Source organism: Ranitomeya imitator, chromosome 3 (assembly GCF_032444005.1).
Source record: "Ranitomeya imitator isolate aRanImi1 chromosome 3, aRanImi1.pri, whole genome shotgun sequence".
NCBI classification, from domain to species: domain Eukaryota; kingdom Metazoa; phylum Chordata; class Amphibia; order Anura; family Dendrobatidae; genus Ranitomeya; species Ranitomeya imitator.
This window is the reverse complement of record NC_091284.1, coordinates 485,181,707-485,201,324: the sequence shown is the minus strand read 5'-3', so window position 1 is coordinate 485,201,324 and position 19,618 is coordinate 485,181,707. Positions and strand designations below refer to the sequence as shown.

The 19,618-nt window shown below is 42.3% G+C and overlaps 1 protein-coding gene across 1 annotated transcript in view; it reads left to right on the top strand.

The window, feature by feature from the left end:
- LOC138670336 (parapinopsin-like) overlaps positions 1-19,618 on the top strand; it is a 475,245-nt gene that overhangs the window by 182,067 nt on the left and 273,560 nt on the right. Inside the window, exon 2 of the mRNA XM_069757574.1 lies at positions 1,580-2,051. Coding sequence (XP_069613675.1) covers positions 1,685-2,051 — 367 coding nt within the window. The 5' untranslated portion in view covers positions 1,580-1,684. The remainder of the gene's footprint in view (positions 1-1,579; positions 2,052-19,618) is intronic.

Genomic DNA, 19,618 nt, shown 5'->3' with positions numbered 1-19,618 from the left:
CGACGTGCAGTGCACGACGCTAGTGTGAAAGTAGCCTTAGACAGGTGACATGAAGCAGAATTACCATGAGTGATAAACAGTTATATCCATAGGACTTTCAATTCTAAATATTTTTCTATCTACTGGCTAACACGGTACCAAGATATGTATCTTTCCTGTAAAAAAAGTGATAAGTGTGATATTGCTGTTTTCATACTGACCTGAAGAATAAAGTTGCCAAGTAATTTTTACTGCACAATGAACACCATAAAATCAAAACTATGGTGGAATAACACCACACTTGGATTTTAATGGTGGGAGGGCAGTTGGGCTACATGGCAGCAGGCCGAGTTCTAGGCACTTGTCCTCTAGTGATAATCTACTGCTGATAGAGCAGTGATTTTATAAAACTATTGTGCTAGATGTGAAATCACACTTTTCTTTCCTGTGATATCCCATAACTGCTTCACCTGTGTTAAATAAACGGTAATAATTCATGCTGTGTAAACCACTGCCAACATGAATCGCAGCCAAATATGTTATTGCCTGAATGGGCATACTCTGAAACACCACTGTAGCTGATTGACGGGTCTCTCCTTTATGTGTACATAGGGAGAGACCTGCACATCACCTACAGCCACTGTGGGGGAAGCTGGATGGGTCGGCACTGGACATTTCGCGTCTACGGCTATGATTTGCATCCAGATCTTCTACATATATTATTATTACATGACTGCAATTGTGCATCTAGGCTGTGATTCATGCTGCCCATGATTTGGTCAACATGAATTTCCTGACATGTTCCCTTTAAGGCTACATCTATAACTCTTTGTCTATTGTAAGCATAACGAACTAATTTCCCGACTTGTTCACATTTCAAATGCTGCTGCATCAGAGTGCATGTTCATCAATGCTGCCATCGGCTAGTCATTTATTTGCTGATCAACCCTTTATCTGCTGTAAGCAGAATAAATTACAATGCTTTTTTTAAATCCACATGTCAATTTATGTTGCATGTATGCTGAGGTGCATGCGTGGAATTTCCTCGTAGAATACGCATGTAAAAAATGCATATGCATTTTTAGTATTTTGCAACTGCAGAAATACTAAAAACATATATAACTCAGGTATAACTGCATCAATAAAGCCAAATTCCAAGTAGTATAAAAAACAAAGCAGCTTTATTTTAAACATGACATGCCAAATAGAAACAAAAACCACAGTGTCAAAAATGCAATAAAACACAATAAAAAAAAACACAAGTAACCTAATTTACATAAAAGCTGCCGAAATGCTGCAGAAAATCTTTAATATAAAAAAACTCACCAAATACTCACTGTAGGAACAAAGCCTAAGCCTCCTATGTCTTTATACCTTACAATATATTACTACACACCGCTATCTTCATCTATAATTTATAATCTCTCTGTAATTATGTATGAAGTATGAAAATTTATTTTTTTCTTATTTCAATCATAGAAGAATATACCATTTTAAATTTGTTTAGAGAAATTTAACCAGAATATACTGTAGTCAGAAAATAAATACTTTGGTTTAAAAGTGACTTTACTAATTGTTACATTTATTTCCCCTTTTTTAGGTGACTGATTATCAAGAATAAATTAAACTAAAGGTGAACAGAAGAAACATTCCTAACCATCCTGGCTTATGGAGGCACAGGCCGTTATTAATAATCATATCTGCAATGATGTCTGACATATACACAAACTGGACATCGAATATCAGTTATGAAACCTCTTTGTCATACTTGGACAACGATGAGTCACAATCTCAAGCTCCTGTGATGTCTAGGACAGGACACACAGTGGTAGCTATTTTTCTTGGATTTATCCTTGTCTTTGGCTTCCTTAACAATTTCATAGTGTTAATTCTCTTCTGCAAGTTCAAAACCCTAAGAACTCCGGTCAATATGATGTTATTAAATATAAGCATCAGTGATATGCTGGTCTGCATATCTGGCACAACATTGAGCTTTACCTCAAGTATTCAAGGACAATGGATCGGTGGAGAATATGGCTGTCAATGGTATGGCTTTGTCAATTCCTGTTTTGGTAAGCAAATTGTGTATATATTATCTGATAGTCAGATGAGACTCTCTTTACATTACATTTTTCATATACAGTATATTGGAACCCATTGACCCCATATGTTTTTTAGCCTAGGTTTGGGAAGAATCGTCTTTACTATTCTACTGAAAAACATAAGGGCTGATTTAGCATTTGAGGGCTTTTTTAACTGACTTTTGTTTTTGTCTGTAATATTCCTTGTCATGCTTTTGTGTCAAATTCTTCAAAATGGTGCACGCTGGTTAGTAATTTTTTTCTCAAACTTAAGGATGATCTTTTTTGTCATTTTATTTTTTGGTGCCTTTTTAGAGCCAAAAAGATGTGTGAGGCTTTAACCCCCTTTCTGATATATGACGTACTATCCCGTCGAGGTGGGGTGGGCCCGTATGACTACCGATGGGATAGTACGTCATAGCGATCGGCCACGCTCACGGGGGGAGCGTGGCCGATCGCGGCCTTGTGTCAGCTGACTATCGCAGCTGACATCCGGCACAATGTGCCAGGAGCGGTCATGGACCGCCCCCGGCACACCGCGATCAAACATGATTGCGGTGTGCCGGAGGTATAGGGAAGCATCGCGCAGGGAGGGGGCTCCCTGCAGGCTTCCCTGGGACCCACACTGCAACGCGATGTGGTCGCGTTGCTGTGGGGGTCTCAGGGAAGCCCACAGCAATGCGATGTGATCGCATTGCTGAGAGGGTCTCTAACCTCCTCCTTCTCCTTGCAGGCCCGGATCCAATATGGCCGCGGCATCCGGGTCCTGCAGGGAGGGAGGTGGCTTCACAGCACCTGCTCAGAGCAGGCACTGTGAAGCCTGCAGATGTGCATGTCAGATCGCTGATCTGACACACTGCACAGCAAAGTGTCCGATCAGCGATCTTACACTATAACATGATGCCCCCCCCCCTGGGACAATGTTATGGTGTAAAAAAAAAATATTCACATGTGTAAAAAAATAAAAAAAAATTCCCCCCCAAAATTCCCCCCCCAAAAAAAATTGTTCCTATAAATACATTTCTTTATCTAAATTAAAAAAAACAATAAAAGTACACATATTTAGTATCGCCACATCCGTAACGACCCCACCTATAAAACTGTCCCGCTAGTTAACCCCTTCAGTGAACGCGGTAAAACAGAGAGCAGTCAGTGGTCACGCATGCACACAAAACTCCTCGCCGGAGATACCAGCATTCTAGGGGCTTATTTCAGCCAGGTCCCTGAATACATTCAAACACAAACTCCTCGCCGGAGGTGCCAGCATTCTAGGGGCTTATTTCAGCTGGGTCCCTGAACACACTCTCACGTGACCACACTGGCGCAAAGCACATAACAAAAGACAATACTAGCGCATGGCCGTGCGGCCATGCAAGCCTTAAATAGCTGCAGCAAGTAAAAGACCTTCCTAGAAGGACCAATGAGAGACTGTCATACCTGAGCATGTGACCCTAGATCTCCACTGAGAGATCTTGCCCTGGGCATGCTCAGTGTGTGCAAAGCAGGACTTAGTCCTAGCACCTACAGGACCTTCCTGAAAGGACCAATGGACTTAACTGCAGTATCTGACCATGTGACCCTGGATCTCCACTGAGAGATCTTACTCTGGGCATGCTCAGAATGTGAAAAGCAGGACTTAGTCCCAGAAGCATCTGCTCGCCGCTGCCCAGCACTGACTTCAATGGCAGAAGCAGGAAATGCAGCAGTAACTCTTTGCACAGAGTCAGACTGAGCGAGACGCTGGGACCGACGTCTCTGCTGAGCAGGCTCCACTGCGGCAGGAGAAGAATGGGAGACCGCAGCGGAGATGGCCCGAGATTCCCCCTGTGCGGAGGCAGGAACTCGACCCTTAACACACGCGATCAAAAAGACCAAAATAAATAACCATGGTACCGCTGAAAACATCATCTTGTCCCACAAAAAATGAGCCGCCATACAGCATCATCAGCAAAAAAATAAAAGTTATAGTCCTCAGAATAAAGCGATGCAAAAATAATTATTTTTTCTATAAAATAGTTTTTATCATATAAAAGCGTCAAAACATAAAAAAATGATATAAATGAGGTATCGCTGTAATCGTACTGACCCGAAGAATAAAACTGCTTTATCCATTTTACCAAACGCGGAACGGTATAAACGCCTTCCCCAAAAGATATTCATGAATAGCTGGTTTTTGGTCATTATGCCTCACAAAAATCGGAATAAAAAGCGATCAAAAATTGTCATGTGCCCGAAAATGTTACCAATATAAACGTCAACCTGTCCCGCAAAAAACAATACCTCACATGACTCTGTGGACCAAAATATGGAAAAATTATAGCTCTCAAAATGTGGTAACGCAAAAAATATTTTTTGCAATAAAAAGCGTTTCAGTGTGTGACGGCTGCCAATCATAAAAATCAGCTAAATAACCTGCTATAAAAGTAAATCAAACCCCCCCTTCATCACCCCCTTAGTTAGTGAAAAATTAAAACATTTTAAAAAATGTATTTATTTCCATTTTCCCATTAGGGTTAGGGCTAGGGTTAGGACTAGGGTTAGGGCTAGGGTTAGGGTTAGGGCAGGGGTTGGGGTTAGGGCTAGGGTTAGGGTTAGGGCTAAGGTTAGGGCTAGGGTTGGGGCTAGGGTTAGGGTTAGGGTTAGGGCTAGGGTTAGGGATAGGGTTAGGGCTAGGGTTAGGGATATGGCTAGGGTTAGGGTTAGGGCTAAAGTTAGGGTTGGGGCTAGGGTTACGGCTACAGTTAGGGTTTGGCCTAAAGTTAGGGTTAGGGTTTGGGCTAATGTTAGGGTTAGGGTTGGGGCTAAAGTTAGGGTTAGGGTTTGGATTACATTTACGGTTGGGAATAGGGTTGGGATTAGGGCTAGGGGTGTGTTTAGGGTTACCATTGAGATTAGGGTTAGGGGTGTGTTTGGATTAGGGTTTCAGTTATAATTGGGGGGTTTCCACTGTTTAGGCACATCAGGGGCTCTCCAAATGCGACATGGCATCCGATCTCAATTCCAGCTAATTCTGCGTTGAAAAAGTAAAACAGTGCTCCTTCCCTTCCCTTCCGAGCACTCCCGTGTGCCCACACAGAGGTTTACCCCAACATATGGGGTATCAGCGTACTCAGGACACATTGGACAACAACTTTTGGGGTCCAATTTCTCCTGTTACCCTTGGGAAAATACAAAACTGGGGGCTAAAATATAATTTTCGTGGAAAAAAAAGATTTTTTATTTTCACGGCTCTGCGTTATAAACTGTAGTGAAACACTTGGGGGTTCAAAGCTCTCACAACCTAGATGAGTTCCTTAGGGGGTCTACTTTCCAAAATGGTGTCACTTGTGGGGTGTTTCAATGTTTAGGCACATCAGTGGCTCTCTAAACGCAACATGGCGTCCCATCTCAATTCCAGTAAATTTTGCATTGAAAAGTCAAATGGTGCTCCTTCCCTTCCGAGCTCTACCATGCACCCAAACAGTGGTTTACCCCCACATATGGGGTATCAGCGTACTCAGAACAAATTGTGCAACAACTTTTGGGGTCCAATTTCTTCCCTTGGGAAAATAAAAGATTACGGGCGAAAATATCATTTTTGTGAAAAAATATGATTTTTTATTTTTACGGCTCTGCATTATAAACTTCTGTGAAGCATTTGGTGGGTCAAAGTGCTCACCACACATCTAGATAAGTTCCTTAGGGGGTCTACTTTCCAAAATGGTGTCACTGGTGGAGGGTTTCAATGTTTAGGCACATCAGGGGTGCTCCAAACGCAACATGGCATCCCATCTCAATTCCAGTCAATTTTGCATTAAAAAGTCAAATGGCGCTTCTTCCCTTCCGAGCTCTGCCATGCGCCCAAACAGTGGTTTACCCCCACATATGGGGTATCAGCATACTCTGGACAAATTTTACAACAACATTTGGGGTGCAATTTCTTCTCTTACCCACGGGAAAATAAAAAATTGGGGGCGAAAGATCATTTTTGTGAAAAAATATGATTTTTTATTTTTACGGCTCTGCATTATAAACTGATGATGGGAGTATTCATTAGCCGGATTTTCATCTTTTCTTCCTTGGAACATTCTTCCAGTTCTGTGAGATTCCTGGGTGGTCTTTTATGCACTGCTAGTTTGAGATCTAGCCACAGATTTTCAATAATGTTCAGATCAGAGGACTGTGAGGGCCATTGTAAAACCTTCAGCTAGTGCCTTTTGGGATAGTCTATTGTGGATTTTGACATTTTGACATGTGTTTAGGATCATTAGCCATCTGTAGAAGCCATCTTCTTTTCAACTTCCACTTTTTTACTGATGATGTTATGCTTGCATCAAGCATCATTTTGTTGAAATTTCATTGAATCCATTCTTTCCTTTACCCGTGAAATGTTTCCTGTGCCATTGGCTGCAACACAACCCCAAAGCATGATTGATACCCACCCATAGTTGTAATGGTTGGTAATATGCTCTTTTCTTGGAATTCTGTGACCTCTTTTCTCAACACATACCTTGGATCATTGTAGCCAAAGAGTTCTGTTTTCACCTCATCAGCATTTGAAAAATGCATCAGGTTTGTTTAAATGTTATTTTGCATACTTCTGACGCTGAATTTTATGGTAAGGACGCAGGAGAGCTTTTCTTTGCATGATTCTTCCATGAAGTCCGTATTTGTGCACGTGTCTCTGAGCAGTAGAACAATGTACCAGAATTCCAGAGTCTGCTAATCATTCTGAAGGTCTTTTTCAGTCTAGCGGGAATTCTGTTTTGCCTCTCTAGCAATCCTACGAGCAGCTCTCATTGAAATTTTGCTTGGTCTTCCAGAACTTATCTTGATCTTCATTGTTCCTTTTAACTGCCATTTCTTGATTACTTTTCTAACTGAGAAAAGAGGAACTTGAAAGCGCTTTGCTATATTCTTATAGACTTCTCCTGCTTTATGTGCCTCCACCATCATTTTCAGAGTGGTAGTCAGCTACTTAGACGAACCCATGGCTGCTGTTTTTTGGCACAAGATTAGAGAAGGCTGGGTTTTTATAAAGCTGGGAAATTTTCATCACCTGGCTTTTCCTAATGGTGACAGTGAACAAGCTATATCTGAGCATACTAATCTCCAAGAGTGCCCACATTTTGCATAGGCAAATTTTCCTTTTTTTAATTTTTATATTGTAGAAAATGTAGGTACAGTGGGGGAAATAAGTATTTGATCCCTTGATGATTTTGTAAGTTTGCCCACTGACAAAGACATGAACAGTCTATAATTTTAAGAGTAGGTTAATTTTTGAGAGATAGAATATTAAAAATAGAATCCAGAAAATCACATTGTATAAATTATATAAATGTATTTGCATTTTGCAGTGAGCTATAAGTATTTGATGCCCTACCAACCATTAAGAGGTCTGGCCCCTACAGACCAGCTAGATGGTCCTAATCAACTTATTACCTGCATTAAAGACAACTGTCTTACATAGTCACCTTTATAAAAGACTCCTGTTCACAGACTCAATTAATCAATCAGACTCTAACCCTTACTACATGGGCAAGACCAAAGGGCCTTATAAGGATGTCAGGGACAAGATCATAGACCTGCACAAAGCTGGAATGGGCTACAAAACCATAACTAAGATGCTGGATGAGAAGGAGACAACTGTTGGTGCAATAGTAATAAAATGAAAGAAATACAAAATGACTGTCAATCAACATCGATCTGGGACACCATGCAAAATTTCAGTTTGAGGGGTATCCTTGGATTACTTGATCATGAAGAAGGTGAGAGATCAGCCTAAAACTACATAGGGGGAACTTGTTAATGATCTCAAGGCAGCTAGGAACACAGTCACCAAGAAAACCATTGGTTACACATTACGCCTTAAAGGTTTAAAATCCTGCAGTGCACCTGTTTGTTGGGCTCTCCATGCATGTGTTGTTACTGTCACATGCAACTGCGGCGCCGGACAGCTGATTAACGGGAGCGCTCCAGGTATCCAGGTTCCCGATGCAGCTAATCAGTACGCGCCATAGCTATTCAGATAAGGACTTATCCAAAGCTATTCGCTCATCCCTAAATGTAATGCAACCCAAATGGTCCACTATACATTATAATGTACCTCCCATGGTCCTCCATACAATATAATGCACTTGCTATGGTCCTCCATATAATGTAATTCACCCCCTATGGTCCTCTATACAATACAATGCACACCCATGGCCTTCCATACAATATAATGCACCCCCCATGGTCCTCCATACAATACAGTGCACTCCCCATGGTCCTCCATATAATATAATGCATCACCATAGTCCTCTATACAATATAATGCACTCCCCATGGTCCTTCATACAATATAATGCACCCTACATGGTATTCCATACAACATAATGCACCCCCCATGGTTCTCCATACAATATAATGGACTCCTCATGGTCCTCCATACAATATAATGCACCCCCATGGTCTTCCATACAATTTAATGCACCCCCATGGTCCTCCATACAATATAATGCACCGCCATGGTTCTCCATGCAATATAATGCACCTCTATGGTCCTCCATACAATATAATGTGCTTCCATTGTTTTCCAATAATATATAATGTACTCCTCATGACCCTCCATAGAATATAATGCACACCATGATACTCCATACAGTATAATGCAGTCCCCATGGTCCTCCATACAATATATTGCAAACTCCATGGTCCTCCATAGTATATAACGCACTCTCTATGGTCCTCCAGAGAGCATAATGCACTCCCCATGGTTCACATAGAATATAATACATCCCCATGGTGCACCATTAAATATACTGCACCCCCATGGTCCTTCATACAATATAATGCACTCCACATCGTCCTTCATATAATATAATGCACTCCCTATGGTCCTCAATACACTATAATGCATTTCCCATGGGCCTCCCATGGGTCTACCATACAGTATAATGCATCCTCATGGTCCACCATGCAGTATAATACACCCCCATGGTTCCCTATGCAGTATAATGCACCCTCATGGTCCTCTGTACATTATAATGCACCCTCATGGTCCTACATAAAGTGTAATGCACCCCCATGGTCCTCTATACAATATAATGCACCGACATGGTCCTCCATAAAATGTAATGCATTCCCCATAGTTCCACATAGAATATAATACACTCCCCATGGTCCTCCATACAATATACGTAATACACTCCCCATCGTCCTTCATATAATATAATGCACTCCCTATGGTCCTCAATACAATATAATGCATTTCCCATGGGCCTCCATAAAATAAAATGCTCTTCCCATGATCATCCTTAGAGTATAATGAACTCCCCATGGTCTACCATACAGTATAATGCATCCTCTTGGTCCACCATGCAGTATAATATACCCCCATGGTTCCCTATACAGTATAATGCACCCTCATGGTCCTCTGTACATTATAATGCACCCCCATGGTCCTACATAAAATATAATGCACCCCATGGTCCCCTATACAATATAATACACCCCCATAGTCCTCCATGGAATTTAATGCACTCCCCATGGTTCCACATAAAATATAATACACTCCCCATGGTCCTCCAGAAAATATACTGCACCCCATGGTCCTCCATACAATATAATGCACTCCCCATCATCCTTCATATAATATAATGCACTCCCTATGGTCCTCAATACTATATAATGCATTTCCCATGGGTCTCCATAAAATAAAATGCTCTCTCCATGATCCTCCATAGAGTATAATTAACTCCCCATGGTCTACCATGCAGTATATTGCATCCTCATAGTCCACTATATAGTATAATACACCCCCCATGGTTCCCTATACAGTATAATGCACCATTGTGATCCTCTGTACATTATAATGCACCCCCATGGTCCTCCATATAATATAATGCACCCCCCATGGTCCTCCATACAATATAATGCACTTGCCATGGTCTTTCACATAGTATAATTCACCCACTATGGTCCTCTATACAATACAATACATCCTCATTGTCCTCCATACAATATAATGCACTCCCCATGGTCCTCCATACAGTGTAATGCACCCCCATGGTTCTCCATACAATACAATGCACTCCTCATGGTCCTCCATATAATATAATGCACCACCATTGTCCTCTATACAATATAATGCACTACCCATGGTCTTCCATACAATATAATGCACCCTACATGCTCCTCCATACAACATAATGCTCCCCCCATATTATTCCATACAATATAATGCACCCCCCATGTTCCTCCATACAATATAATGGACCCCCATGGATCTCCATACAATATAATGCACATCCATGGTCCTCAATACAATATAATGTGCACCCCATGGTTCTCCATACAATATAATGCACTCCCCATGGTCCTCTATGCAATATAATGCACCCCCAAGGTCATCCATACAATTTAATGCACCCTTCATGGTCCTCCAAACAATATAATGCATCCCCTATGATACTCCATTCAGTATAATGTCTCCCATGGTCTTCCATAAGATATAATGCACCCCCAAGGTCATCCAGACAATATAATGCACCCCCATGATCCTCCATACAACATAATATACCCCAATTGTCCTCCATACAATACAATGCACCCCCCATGATAATCCATACAGTATAATGTTCCCCATGGCCCTCCATACAATATAATGCACCCCTATGGTCTTCCATACAATATAATGCACTCCCATGGTCCTCCATACAATTTAATGCTATAATATACCCCCATGGCCCTACATACAATGAAATGCATCCCCCATGATACTCCATACAGTATAATGCACTCCCCATGGTCTTTCATATAATATAATGCACCCTTCATGGTCCTCCATACAATATTTTGCACCCCCATGGTCCTCCATATAATATAATGCACCCTCATGGTCCTCCATATGCTCTCATTTCCACCAGTCATTGATTTAAATAAATAAATACATTGCTCACCTCTCCTCATTTCACCCGATGCTCCAGTCTGCTGAGTCAGTGATGTGAAGCACCGCATATCTCAGAACAGCGGGCGCACTGTAATGATGTCTTCACGCCCATTGCTCTGACATGTCAGATGCCGAGGAAGAATGATGGGGGTGAAAGCGTCTGCTGATGCTTCCTTCTCCATCATCATTACTTGCGCTGAGGTTCAGAGTCCACCTCTGGCCATCAGCACAAGCAATGACGATGGAGGAGGGAGCTTCAGTAGGAAGGCAGGCTTACATTGTGCCCCCCCAGCTCACGGGCCCCATAGCAGCGGTGTGGCCACTGGGTAAAGACAGATCAAAGGGTCTAGCAATGCAAACCAGGGGCAAGTTCCTGAGCCACTTTATCAAGTATAATTTATGGCTGTTCCATTGGTGGTAATTAGTTCCAAAGCTATTGTATTCTGAAGAAAAGTGGGTAAACATTATACAAAAAACATGAAGGAAGGCAACAGCCTATGTTTTTCAGAATCTACACTGATGAGCAAAAGTGTAACAATGTTTTGAACTTTCGACTTTCAGGCTCACCATCCACTATTGCTTCAAACGTGAAACTACCGTCACTTTGTAGACAATCAACTTGGCTATCTCATACATAACTTTGAATTGCAACTATTTTGCATATGATTAGTTATGCAGATTGCATAACTCTTGTCATGTCTCTGCATTGTTACAGTTTTGCTCCGTGTGGTGGAAAAATCCTTTTCTTCCTGTATACTTCCTGTGTGCTCATATTCTCGAGGGTGTTACTAAGTTGATTCCCAAGCAAAAGGCCATTGGTTTGAATCGAGGAACAGCCATGAAGAAGATTTCCCAAGAAAAGAGAAACAGCATCATCCAGCTCTTCAATAGCGATCTCTTAACCAAGAAAATTGCTAAACTGCATCATGTAAGTGACATGACAGATGGAACAATATGACATGAAGTCCATCCATTCATTTTAAAGCCAAGAGGTGAACGTCCAGGCAAAATATTTGGGTCAACAAGTTAGCTCATCACAAGGTCTATCAGTTCTGGCATGACAAACATGGCAGTGGAGGTGCCTTCAACGCTTTGTAATAGTGAGATTACAGATGTCCATGCGAGCATTGTGCAACGCACGTTACACAAGTCTGGAATGGTGGCCCAAAAAAAGTGAAGAAGCCTCGAATTTAATATTGTTGTAAGAAGCGTTGGCTCAAGCGTTGTGACGAGCAGTGATGTCAGTAAGTTTACTGCAGTTTACAGCTAATGAACTGTGGTTACCTTACTGATGTCACCGACCGTTACAGCAGCCAGGTTCACACACTACTCTCAGTGTGTTCCGGCAGCTGTGGTAAATGGTAACATTACTGATGTGACCACTCAACACAGCCTCCCTACGTAGCATAGTCGAGGATCGTGGTGTGACGTCCATGTCATGGATTTATGGTGGACCCCTGTGGATTATTTTATTTTTGGCAACAAATGGGTAAAAGAGTGTAATTGTCAGGGAGTTAGTTTTACAATTAACCCCTTAGTGACAGAGCCAATTTGGTACTTAATGACCGAGCCAATTTTTGCAATTCTGACCACTGTCACTTCATGAGGTTATAACTCTGGAACGCTTCAACGGATCCCGCTGATTCTGAGATTGTTTTTTCGTGACATATTGTACTTCACGTTAGTAGTAACATTTCTTCGATATTACTTGCGATTATTTATGAAAAAAACGGAAATATGGCGAAAATTTTTAAAATTTTGCAATTTTCAAACTTTGTATTTTTATGCCCTTAAATCAGAGAGATATGTCATGAAAAATAGTTAATAAATAACATTTCCCACATGTCTACTTTACATCAGCACAATTTTGGAAACAAAATTTTTTTTGTTAGGGAGTTATAAGGGTTAAAAGTTGACCAGCAATTTCTCATTTTTACAACACCATTTTTTTTTAGGGACCACATCACATTTGAAGTCATTTTGAGGGGTCTATATGATAGAAAATAATGAAGTGTGATACCATTCTAAAAACTACACCCCTCAAGGTTCTCAAAATCACATTCAAGAAGTTTATTAACCCTTTACGTGCTTCACAGGAACTGAAACAATGTGGAAGGAAAAAATGAACATTTAACTTTTTTTTGCAAACATCTTAATTCAGAACCATTTTTTTAATTTTCACAAGTGTAAAAACAGAAATGTAACCATAAATTTTGTTATGCAATTTCTCCTGAATATGGCAATACCCCATATGTGGGGGTAAACCACTTTTTGGGCGCACCGCAGAACTTAGAAGTGAAGGAGCGCCGTTTGACTTTTTCAATGCAGAATTGGCTGGAATTGAGATTGGACGCCATGTCACGTTTAGAGAGCCCCTGATGTGCCTAAACAGTGGAAACCCCCCACAAGTGACACCATTTTGGAAACTAGACCCCTTAAGGAACTTATCTAGATGTGTGGTGAGCACTTTGAACCCCCAAGTGCTTCACAGAAGTTTATAACGTAGAGCCGTGAAAAAAAAAATCTCATTTTTTCTACAAAAATGATCTTTTTGCCCACAAATTTTTATTTTCACAAGGGTAACAGGAGAAATTAGACCACTAACGTTGTTGTGCAATTTCTCCTGAGTACGTCGATACCCAATATGTGGGGGTAAACCACTGTTTGGGCGCACCGCAGAGCTTGGAAGAGAAAGAGTGCCGTTTTACTTTTTCAATGTAGAATTGGCTGGAATTGAGATCGGATGCCATGTCGCGTTTGGAGAGCCCCTGATGTGCCTAAACAGTAGAAATCCCCCACAAGTGACCCCATTTTGGAAACTAGACCCCCCATGGAACTTATCTAGATGTGTGGTGAGAACTTTGAATGCCCAAGTGCTTCACAGAAGTTTATAATGCAGAGTCGTGAAAATAAAAAATATTTTTTTTTTACACAAAAAAGATTTTTTAGCCCCCAAGTTTTTATTTTCACAAGAGTAACAAGAGAAATTGGACCCCAAAAGTTGTTGTCCAATTTGTCCTGAGTATGCTGGTACCCCATATGTGGGGGTAAACCACTGTTTGGGCGCACGGCAGAGCTCGGGAGGAAGGAGCGCCGTTTTGGAATGCAAACTTTGATAGAATGGTCTGCGGGCATTATGTTGCGTTTGCAGAGCCCCTGATGTACCTAACCAGTAGAAACCCTCCACAAGTGACCCCATTTTGGAAACTAGACCCCCCAAGGAACTTATCTAGATGTGTGGTGAGAACTTTGAATGCCCAAGTGCTTCACAGAAGTTTAGAATGCAGAGTCGTGAAAATAAAAAATATTTTTTTTGTCCACAAAACAGATATTGTAGCCCCCAAGTTTTTATTTTCACAAGGGTATCAGGAGAAATTGGACTGCAATAGTTGTTGTCCAATTTATCCCGAGTACGCTGATGCGCCATATGTGGGGGTAAACCACTGATTGGGCGCACGGCAGAGCTCGGAAGGGAAGGAGCGCCTTTTTGGAATGCAGACTTTGATAGAATGGTCTGTGGGCGTTATGTTGCATTTGCAGAGCCCCTAATGTACCTAAACAGTAGTAACCCCCCACAAGTGACCCCGTTTTGGAAACTAGACCCCCCAAGGAACTTATATAGATGTGTGGTGAGAACTTTGAATGCCCAAGTGCTTCACAGAAGTTTATAATGCAGAGTCATAAAAAAATATATATATATATTTTTCCACAAAAAGGATTTTGTAGCCCCCAAGTTTTTATTTTCACAAGGGTAACAAGAGGAATTGGATCCCAGAAGTTGTTGTCCAATTTATCCCGAGTATGCTGATGCCCCATATGTGGGGGTAACCCACTGTTTGGGCGCACGGCAGAGCTCAGAAGGGAGGGAGCACCATTTGACTTTTTGAGCGCAAAATTGGCTGTCGTGTTTTGAGACCACCTGATGTACCTAAACAGTGGAAACCCCCCAATTCTAGCTCCAACCCTAACCCCAACACACCCCTAACCCTAATCCCAACCTGATCCATAATCCTAATCACTAACCCTAACCATAATCACAACCCTTACCCCAAAACAACCCTAATGTCAACCCTAACCATAACCCTAATCAAAACCCTAAATCCAACACACCCCTAATTCTAATCTCAACCCTAACCTCAAACCTAACCCTAATCCCAATACACCCCTAATCACAACCCTAACCTTAACCCTAATCCCAAACCTAACCCTAATCCCAAGCGTAACCCTACTGCCAACCCTAACCCTAATACCAACCCTAATCCAAACCCTAACCCTAATCCCAACTCTAACCCTAACTTTAGCCCCAACCCTAGCCCCAACCCTAACCCTAAGGCTACTTTCACACTTGCGTTGTTTGGCATCCGTCGCAATCCGTCCTTTTGGACAAGAAACGGATCCTGCAAATGTGCCCGCAGGATGCGTTTTTTGCCCATAGACTTGTATTGCCGACGGATCGTGACGGATGGCCACACGTCGCGTCCGTCGTGCACTGGATCAGTGTTTTGGCGGACCGTCAGCACAAAAAAACGTTCAATGTAACGTTTTTTTGTACGTCGCATCCGCCATTTCTGACCGCGCATGCGTGGCCGTAACTCCGCCCCCTCCTCCCCAGGACATAGATTGGGCAGCGGATGCGTTGAAAAACTTCATCCGCTGCCCACGTTGTGCACAATTTTCACAATGTGCGTCGGTATGTCGGGCCGATGCATTGCGACGGCCCCGTACCGACGTAAGTGTGAAAGAAGCCTAACCCTAAATTTAGCGCCAACCCTAACTCTAAATTTAGCCCCAACCCTAACCCTAAATTTAGCCCTAACCCTAACCCTAGCCCTAACCCTACCCCTAGCCCTAACCCTAGCCCTAACCCTACCCCTAGCCCTAACCCTACCCCTATCCATAACCCTACCCCTAGCCCTAACCCTACCCCTAGCCCTAACCCTACCCCTAGCCCTAACCCCAACCCTACCCCTAACCCTACCCCTAACCCTAGCCCTAACCCTAACCCTACCCCTAACCCTACCCCTAACTCTAGCCCTAGCCCTAACCCTAACCCTACCCCTAACCCTACCCCTAACCCTAACCCTAACCCTACCCCTAACCCTAGCCCTAACCCTAGCCCTAACCCTAACCCTAATTTTAGCCCCAACTGCTCTTCTCCTGCCGGCCGGCAGATGGAGACAGATGGCGGGCGCACTGCGCATTTTATGGCAGGGTCCCCGAATCCCCCTATTTCTCTGTCCTCTGATGTGCGATCACATCAGAGGACAGAGAATTACACTTTGACTTTTTTTTTTTTTTTGCGGTCGCCGGTAAACAGTTAATTACCGGCGATCGCAAAACAGGGGTCGCTAAAACCGACCCCGATCATGCTCTTTGGGGTCTCGGCTACCCCCGGCAGCCGAGACCCCAAAGATTCTCACGGGGCCGGCCGGCGAGCGCACTGCGCATGCGCCCGCCATTTTGAAGATGGCGGCGCCCACCGGGAGACACGAGGAGCATCGGGGGAGATAGGTGAGTATTGGGGGGCCACCTGGGACCCCTTTTCTCTGTCCTCCGATGTGCGATCACATCGGAGGACAGAGAAATTAAAAAGAGATCGCGTTTTTTTTTTTTTTTTTTTTGCGATCGCCGGTAAACGGTTAATTACCGGCGATCGCATATGCGGGGTGGGTTAAAAAACCCCCGAATCATGTTCTCTGGGGTCTCGGCTACCCTCGGCAGCCAAGACCCCGGAGAAAATCCGACTGTGGGGGGCGCTATTTACTTTTTCCTCAGCGCCGTTAATTAACGGCGCTGTGGTTTAAGTACCCTTAGCGGCCGCTGTTAAAAGGCGTATCGGCGGTCGCTAAGGGGTTAAAGGACTTTTCTGTGTGTATGTTTATTTCTTTTATCTATGGGGTTAGTAATAGAGGAGTCTGATAGACACCTCCATTACTAACTCCTGAACTTGATGTCAGCGAATGTCAACCTCAAAACTATTATCCTAAATGCCAAAGCACCAGGGCAATTGTGAAGAGCCAAGGCTAAGTGCCAGAATTGGCTCATCTAATGGATGCCCATTTCTGGGGTGACTGTGGGCTGGTCCTATTAGGCTGGGAAGGGGCCAATATCCATGGACCTTCGCAGCCTATTATTATCAGCCCGTGGCTGTATGCTTAGCCTTTGTTGGTTATTAAAAATAGGGGTACACCATGCCATTTTTTTCATTTATTTTTGCATGTATTGGCTAAATACAGGCACAGTAAAATACACAGGCAAAGCACTGATTATTTATCTCACTGACATATTTCTATCTGTCAATTCTATCTACGGTATATATCTATTCTATTCTGACGGTTCTGCTGTGAATTTACTGTACTGCTGAAATGTTGTTTTTCCTTTGAGATATGTGTATAAAAATCGGACGGCACACGCATGGACCATGTGGCATGCAATTTTTTTCTCACAACCACTAGCAGCATGCAGATTCCAGATGAGAAAAAGATTGCAGAAGAGCACTGAATCATTGAATAACATTAGTCAGAGTGCAATCCGATTTTTTTATACGCAGATGAGAATGAGTCCTATACAGTGGGGCAAAAAAGTATTTAGTCAGTCAGCAATAGTGCAAGTTCCACCACTTAAAAAGATGAGAGGCGTCTGTAATTTACATCATAGGTAGACCTCAACTATGGGAGACAAACTGAGAAAAAAAAATCCAGAAAATCACATTGTCTGTTTTTTTATCATTTTATTTGCATATTATGGTGGAAAATAAGTATTTGGTCAGAAACAAAATTTCATCTCAATACTTTGTAATATATCCTTTGTTGGCAATGACAGAGGTCAAACGTTTTCTGTAAGTCTTCACAAGGTTGCCACACACTGTTGTTGGTATGTTGGCCCATTCCTCCATGCAGATCTCCTCTAGAGCAGTGATGTTTTTGGCTTTTCGCTTGGCAACACGGACTTTCAACTCCCTCCAAAGGTTTTCTATAGGGTTGAGATCTGGAGACTGGCTAGGCCACTCCAGGACCTTGAAATGCTTCTTACGAAGCCACTCCTTCGTTGCCCTGGCTGTGTGCTTTGGATCAATGTCATGTTGAAAGACCCAGCCACGTTTCATCTTCAATGCCCTTGCTGATGGAAGGAGGTTTGCACTCAAAATCTCACGATACAAGGCCCCATTCATTCTTTCATGTACCCGGATCAGTCGTCCTGGCCCCTTTGCAGAGAAACAGCCCCAAAGCATGATGTTTCCACCACCATGCTTTACAGTAGGTATGGTGTTTGATGGATGCAACTCAGTATTCCTTTTCCTCCAAACACGACAAGTTGTGTTTCTACCAAACAGTTCCAGTTTGGTTTCATCAGACCATAAGACATTCTCCCAAAACTCCTCTGGATCATCCAAATGCTCTCTAGCAAACTTCAGACGGGCCCGGACATGTACTGGCTTAAGCAGTGGGACACGTCTGGCACTGCAGGATCTGAGTCCATGGTGGCGTAGTGTGTTACTTATGGTAGGCCTTGTTACATTGGTCCCAGCTCTCTGCAGTTCATTCACTAGGTCCCCCCGCGTGGTTCTGGGATTTTTGCTCACCGTTCTTGTGATCATTCTGACCCCACGGGGTGGGATTTTGCGTGGAGCCCCAGATCGAGGGAGATTATCAGTGGTCTTGTATGTCTTCCATTTTCTAATTATTGCTCCCACTGTTGATTTCTTCACTCCAAGCTGGTTGGCTATTACAGATTCAGTCTTCCCAGCCTGGTGCAGGGCTACAATTTTGTTTCTGGTGTCCTTTGACAGCTCTTTGGTCTTCACCATAGTGGAGTTTGGAGTCAGACTGTTTGAGGGTGTGCACAGGTGTCTTTTTATACTGATAACAAGTTTAAACAGGTGCCATTACTACAGGTAATGAGTGGAGGAAAGAGGAGACTCTTAAAGAAGAAGTTACAGGTCTGTGAGAGCCAGAAATCTTGATTGTTTGTTTCTGACCAAATACTTATTTTCCACCATAATATGCAAATAAAATGTTAAAAAACAGACAATGTGATTTTCTGGATTTTTTTTTCTCAGTTTGTCTCCCATAGTTGAGGTCTACCTATGATGTAAATTACAGACGCCTCTCATCTTTTTAAGTGGTGGAACTTGCACTATTGCTGACTGACTAAATACTTTTTTGCCCCACTGTATGTTAGAAAAACATGATTCTTACAGAACTCATGATGGAAGCATTCACTATAATAACTTTTGTGTACCTTTAAAAAGATGAACATTTTACCAGTGAATTGAGAATAGGGAATTATAGAGAAGAAGATATTTTATTTCTTTAAAATATAATACAATTTGCTTGTACTAATGATTTATTAAATCATGACTGAAATGATAAGTCATTTTATTACTCAAGGAAAGCAAAGGTAACTATATAGGTAACTATATAGCCATCTAATGTTTGAAATGGTACAGGTTTTGCATAATTTATAATTCAGCAGAGAGAATCATAAAAGCATTTTTAGTATTATATTTTTATCCTCTTTAAAAATGTTAATCTTCTCTAAAGAGAAATACTATATGTAAGGCATAATCCGATTTAAAGGATGCAAAGCATCTCAGAAACAATTTCACTTGCTATAGGATTAGATGTACTAACCCAGGAATCTTCAT